This window comes from Ptiloglossa arizonensis, chromosome 2, assembly GCF_051014685.1.
Source record: "Ptiloglossa arizonensis isolate GNS036 chromosome 2, iyPtiAriz1_principal, whole genome shotgun sequence".
Taxonomy (NCBI): Eukaryota; Metazoa; Arthropoda; class Insecta; order Hymenoptera; family Colletidae; genus Ptiloglossa; species Ptiloglossa arizonensis.
Window position 1 is genome coordinate 20,163,187 of NC_135049.1, and position 17,676 is coordinate 20,180,862.

The following is a 17,676-nucleotide window of genomic DNA, read 5'->3' on the forward strand; positions in this document are numbered from 1 at the left end:
TGCAATAGAAAATTTCAAAACTGTTATTATTCCGATTATTCCTGATACTTTGTATCACCTATTAACAATAAACATACTTTAAACATCAAATTCGTCGATCATGGATGACCGACACGATGTTCAAAGTATCGAATAAAAAATTTCAAAACCGTTAATATTCCAATTATTCCTGATATTTTCTATCGCCTATCAGCAATGATAAAGAATAAACATACTTTAAACATCAAATTCGTCGATCATGGATGACCGACACGATGTTCAAAGCATCGAATAAAAAATTTCAAAACCGAACGAGAAACAAGAACCAATTTTTTTTTTTCAATAAGAAGCAAAGTTACGATCTGGTACGTACACAGAAAGACACAAAGCAGCATGGACACCTGAACGACCGAACAAACTACGTGCGTGGAAAGCAAACAATACACCAAACGAACGATGCAGCCTTACGTGGCCAGGACGCGATGAGAACGTTTGAAAAGCACGAGGACGAAGAAGAACAGCGAGATCTCGTCGAGAACGAAATTGCATTAGGTGGAAACGCGAGGGGACGAGCATTGCCTAACCGTCTGGGTGAATTCGAAGGAGCAACATCCTTCGGTAGCCAGCCGAGGAAACGGTTACCGGAAACGGACCAGGTCGAACGAAGATGCTACCTCCTCGCTAATTCTATCCTTCCGATTTCGTCCTTCCTTCTTTCGTTTCGCACCTTTCACTCTCTGGCGACTCGACGAGCCAAGGAAACAATTAGTCACGACCATTTGGACCGTAAATTCGCTGATACGAAAGCAAACACTAGATAAACTTTTGGACGATGAGAGCGAGAAATTGTTGTAGGTTCGAGTGGACACGTAGCTCGCGAACGGAGATGAATTTTTGAAATTATTTTAGAAACTGGATAGTCTTTGGGAACGATGCACGATGAACAATTTGTGATATGGTGTGAACTTTTGGAAATTTTTTTGGTCTTGTTTGAAGTCGATGTGTCCAAGGAATTGTAGTAAGGTAAAATATTTATAAGTATTATAAATTTAGTATAAGTAATATTATAAGTAACGTGAAAGGTGTGACATTTTTTATTGTTCGAGTAATAGAAAAACGTACGAGAGTTGTAAGTTACTTTTTTATATAGTTATCGGAAGCATGTTGTGAATTTTATATTCTAATTGATCGTTTGTTACGTTTGAATATCATCGTTGGATCTCGTACGAATAACAGCTGAGACTATTCATAATCCGGTGAATTTGAGAATTTTATACAGAACTATTCCTTTGAATAATTACTTATCTTCGTTTTTAAATTAAATCGTATTTAACTCGCAGAACTGAAAATTGCTATTAAATTTTATTATATTCAAATATTTCTCATTTTTGATACAACGGTCACAGACGAGCTTAGTCTAAATTGAATTTCTTTAAATGAAAGCTTGTGCAATATCTGTCTTGCGTCGAGTAATTCGGTAAAATTTGAAACACAATATTTAGTAGAGAAATGGTAAGATTGTACGATTTTTAAGAATTTCTTTAGTTCACAAGCAATGCGTTAATAGCGGATAGTACTTTTTTTTTCTTTGCTTAAATTATTCTAATGTTAACGTTAAACTATTTCATACTTCTTTCTGCGTAAGCTTCGGTGTGACAACCATGACAGAAATGTGCACGATACCAATACAAATACATGGCCAAAAGGTAGGAACAAAATGAGGAGACGAGAGCGTATTAGAAAGACAAACACAACACTTGAAGACAGAAAAGGCACAAACCTTGTTGTGAGACTTGAACATACAGGCGGTCCCGGCGAACAGCTGCGTCCAAGGAAAGATACAAATTCATTACTAATCGTATTCGTTTTTTTTTCATGGAAAGTTCCAAAAAGATCTATAGATCCTTTTGGATGCGATGATTTTCTGCGCTGAACTAAATACGCCTTTCTTTAATCGTACATGGTTTGCGTACTTCGAAGTCATTGCTTCACTTAAAATGAAACTATATTAACAAAGAAATACTTTACGAAGATGCAATCTAGATATTTATACGGTAGGAATTACTTAAACGTTCGTAACAATTTTTGACAGCAACTGATCGTTACTGGTATAATTTAAACTTAAATTATATTATTTCCCTTAAACTTATCTGCAATATGTTAAGATAAGAGTGTTTTTCGCAACTCTTTCGGAGACCATTTATTGTTTAAATGTATATTTATGTACGCAAAACATGCAGTTGCGGAAAGCACAGAGCTTGAAGTCATAATGAAATTATTGGTAGAGATGTAAATTTACATTACGCACACACTTTGATATGTTTACATTTACCGGTTAAAACGCATCAATTTTTGTTTAATCGCTTCCAGAGACGGATAATTAAACCGACTTCAATCTCGAATTTCCCCGTTGCTTTCCTCGCTATTTATAACAATCGTTCGTCGTTTTTATCGATGGTTATACGCAATTAGCGAACATTTTTGCTTCGTATCATTTAATATCAAAACGAAACATTCGGATACAAAACTCGAGACAGAAAGTAGCCCTTTAAAATATATAAAAAAAAACTGCAAATTCAAAAAAACTTTTCTATCTCTACTTAAGAAAAATTTCATACGTCATATTTCCTTAAATGAACACACGTTACAGCAAAAATTTCGAAACTTTGAAAATTTCAATTCATTTTCAAACTTTCGTTTCAAATGCAACGCGTGCATTTCTCTATTGTGATCGACGAGCTACATATGTTTCGATCAATGAAAAAGAAAATTAATAATTAATTCTTTACAATGATATCGATCGGTCGATTGGGTTATTAACGACTCGATCGAATACACTTGATCACGTGTTGCACGTTTGGAATAATTTCATTTATTTAAAAAAATTGTAAAACTATTTCGAATTATTCTCTACCGAGAAATCGATGTTGAAGTTCGAACTATCGACGGAAAATTAATACACGATACACATAAACTCGTCTTTCCTTTTTCCCAAATTTCTTCAATGTTCGACTAACCGGAAAATAATCATTTTCCCATGATCCTTCAAAACGAACGTGGGTTTTCTTACCAAATCAGGATGACTGGCAACAAACGCCCCGTTGCTCGTTACTGCGTCCACATACACGTGGTTTGCGGGGGAGAAACCAGGCATAATTAATTGGCCGCTGACGAGGATAATTAATATCCCGGGTCCACGGCTAAATTAATCGAGTGCTCCTCGAAGAGCGCCTGATATTACGATCATCGTTATTACCACTACGATCGGTGTAGTAATTTAAACGATTTCGATGCGTACCCACGGTCTTCGTCGTAATTAATAAATTGAACAGGTACGACGAGGCGACTCTCGATTCTCGAAACGATGGGTAAGAACGTACACGCGGAAGTACGAGTTTGTTTCTCGGATCAAAATGAAGAAATTCTTATCTTATTTTAGAGGAAAGTTATGTCACGATTTCTAGTCTATCGTTCGGGGTTTACGATGATTTTCTTGGAAAAGATTTGAAAACGAGGGTGAATGTATTGTACAGAGGAAGAAAGTACATTGTGGACTGTGTTGAATTTTCTTTTATCAGTGTCAAGATAGTGTCGAATAGTGTCTAATTTTGAGTGTACCACGATTTGTTTGGAAAAGATGTGAAAATGAGGATGAATGTATTGTAGAGAGAAAGAAAGTACATTGTGTTGAATTTTCTTTTATCAGTGTCAAGATAGTGTCGAATAGTGTCTAATTTTGAGTGTACCACGATTTGCTTGGAAAAGATATGAAAATGAGGGTGAATGAATTGTAGGAAGAAAAAAAATAGATTGTGGACTGTGTGGAGTTTTCTTTTATCAGTGTCAAGATAGTGTCGAATAGTGTTCTGGGTCTGTCACAATTTTCATGGAAAATATATATAATTAAGATCGAATGTATTATAAAAAGAAAGAAAGTAGATCGTGGACTGTGTTGAATTTTCTTTTATCAGTGTCAAGATAGTGTCGAATAGTGTTCTGGGTCTGTCACAATTTGCATGGAAGATACATATAATTAAGATCGAATGTATTATAGAAAGAAAGGAAATAGATCGTGGATTGTGTTAAATTTTCTTTTATCAGTGTCAAGATAGTGTCGAATAGTGTTCTGGGTCTGTCACAATTTTCATGGAAGATATACAAAAATGAGTTCGAATGTATTGTAGAGAGAAAGAAAGACCAATCTTCGATTAAAAAGAATACGATACCACGAGCAAGTAGATCGTGTACACTGTCGAATCTTCATTGTCAGAAAATTAGTGTCGCACGATTCCTAGCCGAGCGTTCAAGATCGTGAAAATGAGGACGTATTATAGGGAGAAAGAAGGATCAGTTCTGGGTTAACGAGAATGTGACACCACGAATAAGATGGTGCACAATGTCGAGTGATTTTTAATCGTCTTACAAAGGCTGACTAAAGTGTCTGAGCCGGTACGATTAACAATTCCTTTCAGGGCTAATGGAATACAAAATTTTGCTACGATACTCTTAAATTCTTTTATTATGCGTTCAAACATTGTCTGCGTCAAATTTGTCTACCTTCAACGATAATATTTATGAAATACACGTGCACGAAAGCTTCGTACAGTAATGCAGTGTTCAACGAGTTCAACGATACTTAAGTTCAACGATACTTAATTTCAACGATACTTAAGTTCAACAATACTCAAGTTCAACGATACTTAAGTTCAACGATACTGAAGTTCAACGATACTCAAATTCAACGATACTCAAGTTCAACGATACTCAAGTTCAACGATACTCAAGTTCAACGATACTGAAGTTCGACGATACTTAAGTTCAACGATACTCAAGTTCAACGATACTCAAGTTCAACGATACTCAAGTTCAACGATACTCAAATTCAACGATACTCAAGTTCAACGATACTCAAGTTCAACGATACTGAAGTTCAACGATACTCAAGTTCAACGATACTCAAGTTCAACGATACTGAAGTTCAACGATACTGAAGTTCAACGATACTGAAGTTCAACGATACTTAATTTCAACGATACTTAATTTCAACGATACTTAGGTTCAACGATACTTAGGTTCAACGATACTGAAGTTCAACGACACTTAAGTTCAACGACACTTAAGTTCAACGATACTTAATTTCAACGATACTTAAGTTCAACCATACTTAAGTTCAACGATACTTAAGAGTTTAAGAACAGTGGGACAGTCTTTTCGAACACGAGAGTTTGTTACCTGATCTAGATACGTTCTCCGAGCTCTTCTGACTTTTCTTCGACTTTTCTCAGATCGTTTCACCAATCGAGCGGCTGTTACGAACTACGTTCTTTGAAAATCGAAGGTTTTTCTACAAACTCTTTCACGGTGTGTACCACTTTACGAGACAGACTAGTCCCGGTTTATTGCTCGACGGCAATAAGATCTTGCTCGCCGTTCGAGTTTCAATCTTTCGACTCGGTTCGACCTTTGTGAACGTGTCTTTCCGACCAGAGCTACCCTAATTCGATCCACACGATCGACTCGCTCCGATTCGATTCGACCGATCCGATTACATCCGTAAGCTGTACACGTACGATCTCCCGACGATAATCGATCTGTCAGTGACGCTAGAATCGATTCGCGTCCCGGAAGTCTACCCGACCATAATGGAGCACGTAAGCACTCTCTTTTCCCCTCCCTCTCTCCACTCTTCCTCGTTCGACGCATGTTAACGAACAATACTATACGATTTTTGCCCTTTTTGGACAAAATTCGATCGAGGATATCGAGAACATCGAGGACGAATCGTAAAACATTAAAATGATTAAAAGTGATAGTTAGTGACGTTTCTCAAGTATTTGATATTAATTTAAAATACCATGAAATTTGATACAAAGAACGTAGAATTAAATATGTTGTAATATATGTAAACAGTAGGAAGTTACGAGAAAAAAAAAACAAAATGAAATACTTGCATAATAATGTACACGTTCATAGTCATGGATGACAAAATTCTATTCAATTTTGTATACAAACTACAAAAAGGATAACTAAATATACTAGATACGATTTACGAGTATTCGAATACACTTGCAGGAAATCTACTTCGATACAATACTAATCCACTCACTAAATACGTAATGTGTTTAAATTTTGCGAATTAACGTTCAATTTTGCGTCGAAGGTAATTAAAATTTTAATCGTACAAGACTTACATTCTTAGATTATGCTCCTAGAATTTGGCCTGTTTCAAACACACCCTGTATACATTTTCTATCTTCACTCTAGACCACTTTCTCCGGATGAACAAATCTTCTTCAACTGGTATCAAAGTTGCTATATTCCAACGATATTTTTATGCTAAATCTAACGGTATCGAACATTTCGTTTCACGGTGTCTATAATATACAGGGTGAGTCGATAACAATCGTCGTCTGAAATATCTCGTCGTTCATTGAATATAGAAAAAATCATTGTATACGATGTGCATTGTGTTCATCACAATTTTTTTCGCGTATTTTTACTTTTGGTACTGCATTGTAACCGTTAAAAATTCATGTCAAAGTGACCATCGCTCTCGAAACACGCGTTGCTTCTTTCAATTTCTATACTCTTACAATTATCACAATCTGTAACATTGTACTTCTACGATAACTCGTCTTGTGAACTCAGTCGTTTACGAAACAATATCGGAAGAATTAACGGAGATTAAACAAGAAAGAAAAATAAGAATAATAATAATTACATAAGAAAAAAAAAAAATTAAATTCAGAAAGAAAGTCTTCTCGAACTAAAGTCAACACGTGCGAGAGCTTTTATTTTAATTTTATAAATTACAAATTGTATCGCTACAAGGTTTATTTTCACGTTTTCTGCTTTATCTGTATTATTTAATTTTAATTTTAATTTTAACGTTAAAGACAATTTTAGTTGTATTTATATATCAATTTGTGCATCCTCGTTATACTTGTTTTCGGTAGCTGTGCTTTAAATTTAATTACGCGTAAATATAATGGTGTATATTGCAGGAGAAAGAAAGATCAGTTTCATAAGGAATTGTGACTCGTACCGCAAAAAAAAAACAAAAAGATGTAAAACATTGACACGTTTCTGTTAATCGTAACCGATCGATCATTGCTCCGTACATCGTGGTAAACGTTTCGCGAAATCTATGAATGATAAATTATCTGGAACGTGAATCGCGAGCGCTCACCCCGTATGCAAAATATAATTTAAAATTCAGGAAACCATTCAGGGCGCAAAGTACTAGCTTCGATATCGGATGAATCGTTGCTCGGAGCCGTGCACGCTCCACATTATATTCCCTCCTAACACCCTGCAATCCTAAGTAGCGTACACGCTTAACAACGTTTCGTCGTGCAATCTCGTCGTTCAACTTTGACGCGACACTTTATATGGAAATCTGCAATCTCGTCGCGCGATATCAAAGCGTAACACGGATGTTACGCGCATCGGTTCGCCATGATCCGCGGAACGTTGCTTTTTCTACAAAGCGTCAAAGGATGCACGATCGAATTGCACAATGCGCGGATGCACTTGAAATCGATACGCGTATAGAGTTGCGTGCATTCTTCCCGCGGTGTACAGCCACGCGAAAGGTAAATATCCCGATTCTCGAACCGAGCGATGGAATAAAATTCCAATTTTTTTCTCAAGCTTCCACACAACGCGCGATAAATTCCGCCCCGGTTCCTCCCCTATCATCGTTTCACACGCTCGACTTTTTCCTAAATGTAACTCGATTTATCCAGAGTATATATTTCTTTTTGCTATCGATTTTACCCCGATATCGTTTCTAAATCGATATTAAAATCTTATTTTTCTCCTAGTATTTTTCTCTTGTATTTGATCGATGGAAAGGTTCTCTCGTGCCATATTTTTAAAGAAGAAATTAATATTAGAATAGGAGTTCTTTGGGTAGAATAATAAGTCTGGAACGATGCATTGAGATTTAATTTTCTTACGAGCATTGTAGAGAAATGAGGAGAAAATATTTTTATAATTTAAATACTGAGAAACAGACAATAGAAGGTGTTATTTTATTTTAATATTACAAATAAATGATATCGAACGATTATAATTAATTGCCTCGAACTGGCAATTAAAATAAAGAGAAAGTATATTTTCCTGACCTTTCTCTTTCGGTTCGTTAAAAATGTGTACACTACGTAAATTTTAAACCGACCCTATTAAATCATACTAAATTAGCATTACTCGGCAATTTACTTTCTCTTCGATGTAGCTCGAATTCGCGTAAAAATTTTCGGAGAAATACTCTCGTGAATTGAAATTATTCTAATATTGAAAATTGTACAACGCGTGTAGAGCGTCGAGATTAAAAATACTCGAATATTGCACCGTATAATAAAAGAACGTTACCGGGCAGAGAACTAGACAATATGTAGGCACCAAGTAGGCCAAATTGAATCTGCGAAGCAGCTGCTGGCTGTTACGACATTATACTTGCAACGTCTTCCCGGGAATAACAAAAATAAAGGTAACCTTCGTTACTCGAAAAGTTACAACCGCGGAGGAGATTGAAAAATACATTATGCATCCGACACGCGCGTAAGATACAAAACAAGTTCGTTTCGTACAATTTCCCGCGACATTAATAATTCGCGGACAGCTTAATATTCAACAACTCGCCCTAATAGCGATGAAATATTACTGGAGGGCAATCTCAGTGGTAAAATGTCGCGTCGAAAAATCATATATTCCACGGACATGCGCGGGAGAACACTGGAGGGTTCGAAATTGGGTTCAATTTCCGATATCTAAATATCTAATTTATTCATTAATTCGTTTTCCAATTTCATACCTCCCCTAAAGATTGAGAATATTCTGTTGAATTTCTGAAACACGTGCGAGAGCTTTTATTTTAATTTTAAAAATTACAAATTGTATTACTACAAGGTTTTTCACGTTTTCTGTTTTATCTGTATTATTTAATTTTAATTTTAACGTTAAAGAGAATTTTAGTTGTATTTATATATCAATTTGTGTATCCTCGTTATACTTGTTTCCGGTAGCTGTGCTTTAAATTTATTTATGCGTAAATATAATGGTGTATATTGCAGGAGAAATAAAGATCAGTTTCACAAGGAATTGTGACTCGTACTGGGTCAGACGTTTTAGTCAGACTTACGAAGACCCACGGTCAAGTAAAAATCATTCGTCTGTCCCTATTCTACTTACCTATGCTACCATATCCCTTCGAATAAAAGTCTCTATATACAAAGAAATCTACATAAACACAGCTGTAAACTGAAACTCCTATCCCAAATAAGTAAAATTCAAATACTTAATCCCAATGCTTATACAAATTGTTTAGATATATCGCTACTCGAATTTTTATATGCCGATAAATACACACTTTACTAAAATGCACACGCATACGATTTTCAATCCAACAACTATATTCTTAGTTTCGTTCAATTTACCGTACTTATCGATTCTTTGATCAATCAAAATGCTTCTTCGAAGTAAAAGAAGCCTTTTACTACTTCTAGATCGTACGTTGTTCGTTCAATTCACTGAAAATGCTTCTTCGAAGTAAAAGAATCCTTTTACTACTTCTAGATCGTACGTTGTTCGTTCAATTCACTGAAAACGTAACGCACGAAACCTTGCGAAACGATTGCACGCGACAACCGTAACGACGTTGCGGTTGTAAAATGCAATAATTTCTAATACACACACTTGTCGTACGCATATAGGCGTTCCCCGCGAACGGCTGATCTACCGAGCGCTTATAGCTCGCTCGTAGTCATCCGAAGGGTTAAATGACGCTTGATGCCCGTGCATCAATTTTTATCGCGTATTCCGAAGAAGTCCGGACTAAAGTTTCCTGATTTATTGGGCGTTATACATCACGAGGCAATTTCTTGTTTCCCGACGAGTGAATCACGGTATCGCTCGTTCCGTATTCCGTCACGTGCAACCGAGAAAGATTTATTAGCGCGCATCATACGCGAGTGCACTCGGCTTCGCGTGTACGTGCGCGCGTGTGTACGTGTGTTTCGTTACGAGAACTCTTCGCGGGAAGTGGATCTGTTTCGCTGTAATTTGCCAACGACGGTTTCCCTACGCCGACAATAAATCTGCGATGACTGAAACTGTCGACCAAGGGAATAACAGGAACGACAAGAACTACTGTTCTCAGCGTGGAAAAAGTCTATTCATCACGAGCAAACTCGAAATCAATAACCATTCCCCTTCTAGTTTTCTCTTTGCAACGAAAACTGAGTTTTATTCACCGAACATGTATATTTACGGTAGAGGGATTTCATTTTGCGACACTCGGTCATTTTCGATGCTTGCGTCTGTGCACGTTTCGTTACTTGATCGATAAGTTGTTTTTTTTTTCTTCTCAACTTTGATCAATTTCGTTTATTTTTCTTTTCACGTGTTCCCAGTAGCTTCGTTTTAACTCGTTCGAGTGTTCAAAATTGCACCAACTAGTTGAGAATTTTTAAATTACATTTCAGCGGTAAAATTATTCAGTCTAATGTTTGCATATGGAGAAAAAAGGTTCTGCTACCTTTTTCATCGTTTACGTTTCTCTCCTTGCACAGAGAATGAAAATTTTCACTATACTCTGAGAAGAAGTAGAAATTAAAACGAAGAGTGGAAGTTCAAAATGTGCAATTCTCTCAAATTCTTCTCACGTGTATTTTATATATATTTATTTTTTTTTTCAATTTTTTCTCACGTGTATTTTATATGTATATATATTTTCTCAATTTTTTCTCACGTGTATTTTATATATATATATATATTTTCTCAATTTTTGCTCACGTGTATTTTATATATATATTTTCTCAATTTTTTCCCACGTGTATTTTATATATATATTTATATATATTCTCAATTTTTTCTCACGTGTATTTTATATATATATTTTTTCAATTTTTTCTCACGTGTATTTTATATATATATATATTTTTTTCTCAATTTTTTCTCACGTGTACTTTATGTATATATATATATTTTTTTTTCTCACGTGTACTTTATATATATATTTTTTTTCTGAATTTTTTCTCACGTGTACTTTATATATATATATATATAACTAAAATAAACTTTCGGAAATTTTTAAAAAATATACGCGACACGACCATTAAAAAATAGATTCGTACGCGAGCTCGAAATTTCGACGCGCAATAGTTGCGTGACTATTTCATACGTGACTCGGTTTCTGGGAATTACACCCACGACCCGGGCAACACAACAACCCCGTGAAGCTATGCCCATAACTGTAAACCACAATTGCTCCCATGGTCGCATTTTCAACGCGAAACCCTTCCTTCGTGTAACGTTTAGGTCTGCGGTGCTCGTTTCAACGGAGGCGAAAGATACACTTCGTTTCGTTTATGTTGCCTAAAATTGTTCAATACCGTGCAGGTGTAACCGATAGTCACCTTTACCGCCGAGTTCCTTCTCCAACTAAATATTTAAACGAAGAATTAAAAATACAAACTGAATCAATTTTACAAACCGAGAAATCCCTTTGGTCGGAAACATTTCCTCCATGATTTTGTCTAACCAAGTGTTTCGATATCAATATAATGTACTATCGTTAAATATTATTCACTGCTTAATATCAGTTCGCAAATACTCTCGCATTGTAATTTTTTAACGTAGTTACACATTTTCTCTTTTATTTCTAATATTTTGTCCAGACAAAGTGAACACCAATATCTCGTTTAGACGAAGAGGATACCAATACTTGTTCAAGTGAAGAGTATACCAATATTTCGTTCAGGTATACTAATATCTCATTTAAACGAAAAGAGTACAAATGTTCTCGAAAAGATACTAATATTATATTCAAACGACGAGTAAATTTAATATTGAAAAGTCATTTCGTTTATTTTTTGGTGAAAATGAAACACGATTTTTCTGGAGCAAATAAACATTTTATTAAATTATACATGAAATTCGATATTTATTATGATTGCTAGGAGATTTTGTATAAATGGAATTCCAGTCTAAAAAGAAATGTCGAAAACTTTGATCAAACTCGTCAGAATTTGATAAAATTCTTAACAATCTTTCTTTGTTCGTCTTATTTCATAGTTGATTTTAGAGATATTTTCAGTCGATTTTATCGAAACCTTCGTTTCACTTTCGAAAGTTTCTCTACTACGATTGACTCAAGATTCTCTACAAATACGATTTTCATTCAAAAAAAAATATCCAGTATATCTAAAACAAATATGAAATTTTCGGAAAACGAAATGACTTTCCGAAGAATCCGATATTAAATATTGCTATACCCGTTCCCGATCGCTGGTAATAATTAATTCAGCCGAAAATTCGTGGCAAGATCGTTGAAGATTTCGCGACTTCGTTGAACGGAGTAAATTCCAACGTGAAAGGACCGTGTTTAACGTTGCATTGTTCGCGGAACAGAACGGAAGATGAATTTTTATCGTAGATTCTCGCAAAGGCTGCATCGAGTCCGAGGTACATCTCGTTTGCTGGCGCGCGAGCAAAGCGAAAATTCCGAACGGAACCGTTTTACGTGTTTACGGAAAGCTTTCGTGCTCGGCGTGGACAGGTTCATTGAAAAGAGAGCTTTCGAGAGCGATACGGAGACGAGAGAGAGAGAGAGAGAGAGAGAGAGAGAGAGAGAGAGAGAGAGAGAGAGGCGCTCAGCATGAATTTCTAACGAGGGACCACTCGAGCACTTCCTCCGTGAGACGGAGCAACTGGTGAATTTCTTGGTCGTGCTGTTTCTCAAATGAAGCCAATAACGCCGCGATTGTATCGGATTATACGATAAAAGCATAATCGTGATAGGAAATCTCCGAGACGAGGCTGTCCGCGCATAAATTTTAGCTGATTTCGCGCAAGTGCTGGAAATTCAACCAACTCGATGAATTTACTCGAAAAATTCTCGAAATATTCTCGTTTCGCGTTGTTTTTACACGAACGCGATTCTTGTTTAAAAGAAACGTCGAATTTGATACTGTCGGTAGAATTTTAATTCTGAACCTATTGCAAATTTCTTATTTAGTTTATTTCAAAATTGATTTAACCAGAATTTTCAGCTCGAGGTTGTTTCGATTCTATTGCCGATCTAGCGTTCTTTTTATTATGATTGTCTGGAGATTTTGTATAAAAAGAAATGTCGAATTTGGTACTGTCGGCAGAATTTTAACCCAGAACCTATTGCAAATTTCTTATTTAGTTTATTCCACGATCGATTTAACGAGAACTTTCAGCTCGAGGTTGTTTCGATTCTATTAACGATCTAGTGTTCTTTTTATTGTGATTACTTGGAGATTTTGTATAAATGGGATTCTGGTCTAAAAAGAAATGTCGAAAACTTTTATCAAACTCGTCAGAATTTGATAAAATTCTTAAGAATCTTTCTATGTTCATCTTATTTCATAGTTGATTTTAGAGATATTTTCAGTCGATTTTATCGAAACCTTCGTTTCACTTTCGAAAGTTTCTCTACTACGATTGACTCAAGATTCTCTACAAATACGATTTTCATTCAAAAAAAATATCCAGTATATCTAAAACAAATATCAAACTTCAATATTTCATCTGTCTTCTCGTATTTCTATCGATCCTCCCCAATCTATTGTATCTCACAGTCTATGCGAGTAAAATTTTAATTTCGAAAGATTTCTCTAATTTTCTACAAGCACGATTCTCGTTTGAAAGAAAATATCGAATTTCTTAAGAATACGAAACTTTAGAGTCAACTTTAACGAAAGTGAGACCAGCCGCTAACGAACATCGATAGTTGATACAACGTTAACTACATACATTTAAAAAAATGTCTAGAAAATATTGTAATGTAAACTTTGAACAGTCTTCTAAAATTCTTCTCCCCTCTGTTTAATATCGATCGACGTATTATAACCTCCACTTGGAAACGAACGGATAGACATGTGCAAGAAAGAATCCTTAATTAGGAACGATCCTCGTCCTCGAGATCCAATTACACCCAAGAACCAATATCTATCGCACAGATCACGATTACACCTATAATTGAAGTCCTCGAAACCCAGAACCGAGAACACTCTTCAAAATTATATTTCTCTGATCATTGAACTCTTTTGCATCGCATAATATATTTAAAATAAATTATTCACTTGTATCCTAATATTCCAAAGTATCGTAACGCTAACCAAGAATACTTCAAGTATTTCGAACGCTCCAAAAACTCCACCGATAATTCAATTAAATAAAAAATATCCCTCGGAGCAGATACCATTCTCTCCATTTTCAACTTTGAGTAAAACAATACGAACACGTTCGTCAATAGAAATTACTCGCATCGAACACGACGAAAAAGTTAAATTTCTCTCATTGGAACGAAAAATAAAACTGAAAAAGAAAAAACAAACGAAAGCCACGATCCCCACGAAAGCTAATACACGAAGGTATTAATGGACAAGCTTTCATAAATAATCGGCTTACACGAAAGCGTTATTTTCCTGCAAGCCTGATACTTCCAACACATTTTCAAGCCGTGGACCACAGACTTGTTTCCATTTTGCAAACAACCATCGCGAGGGTAAGAACGAAGAAAAAGCTTATCAAAGAAGATAATGGACTCTACCCCCGCCAGGTTTCCATTGACTCGATAATGCGCGGCCTGTTTCTTTTTACCCTTCTCAGCGTCAGTTGTCGAACCAGCCCCATATAAATGCACCCCTTTTGCTACCGCTATCTCCGTATAACTAGTACCCCCGTACCACCGGCTCTGCAAAATGCCATGACCTTCTGAACTCCCACAATCGCCCACGAGTTTGGCTGTTAAGCTTCGCCCCGATGGTATATCCCACCGGATACGCGGCTGGCATTAAGCTCTGCAAGATCGTTTCGCCGATGAAACGATCCCATGGCGGTACGGGGGTGGTGAAGAGGGTGGCCAGTGGGGTGAACCGAATATATTGGGACGGTGGCTAGCAATTTCTCCAACAGTTTGATTTATGTGAACACGATGTATTAGCATTCCCCCCCCGATCTTGGAAGAAATATTTGTTGCTACGTTAAGCGGTAATAAAAATATATTTTTAGATCGCACTATGGGCGAAAATAACGGTACGTATCTTCATTTGTATCCTGGTGAGAATTTTACGGTGGAATTATTTGAATGTAACAAATATTTGAGTATTTGAGTATTTGAGTGTTTGAGTGTTTGAGTGTTTGAGTGTTTGAGTGTTTGAGTGTTTGAGTATTTGAGTATTTGAGTATTTGAGTATTTGAGTATTTCAGTATTTGAGTATTTGAGTATTTGAGTATTTGAGTATTTGAGTATTTGAGTATTTGAGTATTTGAGTATTTGAGTATTTGAGTATTGAGTATAAGAAAGTGACTGGGAAGGAACAAGAATGTTTGAAAATTGGACAAACTTTGAAACTTTGTGCAAACGTAATTCGAGGGAGGAGTGGAAAATTTGAAAGAAACATATTGAGCTTGCGAGAAGATCATTTGCAGGTAACTTGTTTTATAAGTAAAAGAGAGAGACAATAGAAAATATACTAATTGCAGCGTAATGAAGAACAGGATAGCAAACACGTTTGGATGTAGTAGTGTAAATAATAGAGATTTTACAATCGTAGAATTGTATAATTGATAGAAAAATAAGTTTAAAATTGTATTCTAAAATATAGCTTCGGTAATTTTAACGTTCTTTCGATGTAACGGTTGTACAAGACTTCGGTATAAATACTCGCTCGAGTAAAAGTCCCCAAGTTACTTCGTCTTTATTTCTGGTTGCGACAACGTTGTATGAAATTACCTATATATGATACATGTACGTACAAATTCATGCATCATAACCATTCTATGAATAATGCATACCCTCCCGCACATTCCCTTTCACTGTCTGTTCTAGAATTATCATTCAGAACTCGCAGACGATACAGTTTGCAATATATCTTCCAAACAAACATAACAAACTTACGTTTGCAAGTAATTAAATTTCAACCGTGCAACGCTACATCTTGACATGACTTTCAGATTCCTTTACGACGAAACTTTCACGTCTTGTGTGTAATTAATTTAACAAAAGACTGACACAGTGGCAAAAATAACAAGAAGGTACGAGTAATTGATAAAACTGTCCGACTATGTGCTCCGCTGCTCGCTTGAGAAACATATCAGTACCACGTTTTACTTTAATTTTCGAGCAAACTTAATTTCTACAGGCAAATCAGTCATTTACAATGCATAAATAAGATGCATTCTATAATATAAATGTATGGAGTATGCGTAAATGTTAATAACAATCGTGTGGATGAACAAAAATTCACCGAAATCGTTCCCCTACACAGATTTCGCAATATCTTCATGTTTATTTATCATAATTATTAACAACGGTCGTAGGACCGTAGTTTAAACAATTACTGACAATATCCTAATATAAATAATGGCTTAAAATATCATTTCATTGAAGTATTCTTCGTTCGCGATCGAATTTTTCATTGAAATTCAACTGACATTCTCAAGGCTACACGTATCGATTATCGATTCACAAATGTTGGTCACGATGATTTTTCTATTTAGAAAAGCGATTAATTGAATTTCGGCACTTTCAAGTAAAAAATGCAACTTCTACGCGTATTGTGTAAATTATAAGAATTAAACAAATGTTAATTAATGTATCTAATAAACAATTCTTACTTTCTATGTTTTAAAACTTTACGAAACACGTTTTAACATTGAGTCTCGATCAAAATCAATTTCTATAAGTTTCTTAATCATTTGTAATGCATAAATAAGATGCACCATCTTCGATTAATATTGGGAATATGCATAAATGTTAGTAACAATCGCGGAAATGAACAAACATTCACCGGAACCGTTCATCTTCATAGATTTCGCATTATCTTGATGTTTATTTATCATATTTATTAACAACCGTCGTAGGACCACACTTTAGACAATTATTAACAATGTCCTAGTATAAATATTGGCTTAAAATATCATTTCGTTGAAATATTCTTCGTTCGCGATCGAATTTTTCATTGAAATCCAACTGACATTTTCAAGGCTACAGGTATCGATTATCGATTCACAAATGTTGATCACGATGATTTTTCTATTTAGAAAAGCGATTAATTGAATTTCGGCACTTTCAAGTAAAAAATGCAACTTCTACGCGTATTGTGTAAATTATAAGAATTAAATAAATGTTAATTAATGTATCTAATAAACAATTCTTACTTTCCATGTTTTAAAACTTTACGAAACACGTTTTAACATTGAGTCTCGATCAAAATCAATTTCTATAAGTTTCTTCATCATTTGTAATGCATAAATAAGATGCACCATCTTCGATTAATATTGGGAATATGCATAAATGTTAGTAACAATCGCGGAAATGAACAAACATTCACCGGAACCGTTCGTCTTCATAGATTTCGCATTATCTTGATGTTTATTTATCATATTTATTAACAACCGTCGTAGGACCACACTTTAGACAATTATTAACAATGTCCTAGTATAAATATTGGCTTAAAATATCATTTCGTTGAAATATTCTTTGTTCGCGAAGGAATTTTTCGCTTAGATCCAACTGACATTTTCAAGGCTACACGTATCGATTATCGATTCACAAGTATCTATCGGGATGATTTTTCTATCCAGAACCTGCGATTAATTGAATTTTGGCACTTTATGTAAAAAATACCACTTCTACGCGTATTGTGTAAATTATAAGAA

At 35.3% G+C, this 17,676-nt stretch overlaps 1 protein-coding gene across 3 annotated transcripts in view; it reads right to left on the reverse strand.

Moving 5' to 3' along the window:
* Raskol (Ras GTPase-activating protein raskol) overlaps window positions 1-17,676 on the reverse strand; it is a 381,465-nt gene that overhangs the window by 295,384 nt on the left and 68,405 nt on the right. For 2 of the 3 annotated variants that reach the window (XM_076327831.1, XM_076327830.1), the window contains one exon: window positions 1,760-1,801. The exons of the other annotated variant lie outside the window; for it this stretch is intronic. In XM_076327831.1, the coding sequence (XP_076183946.1) occupies window positions 1,760-1,801 (42 nt within the window). The remainder of the gene's footprint in view (window positions 1-1,759; window positions 1,802-17,676) is intronic. 3 annotated transcript variants of the gene reach the window in all.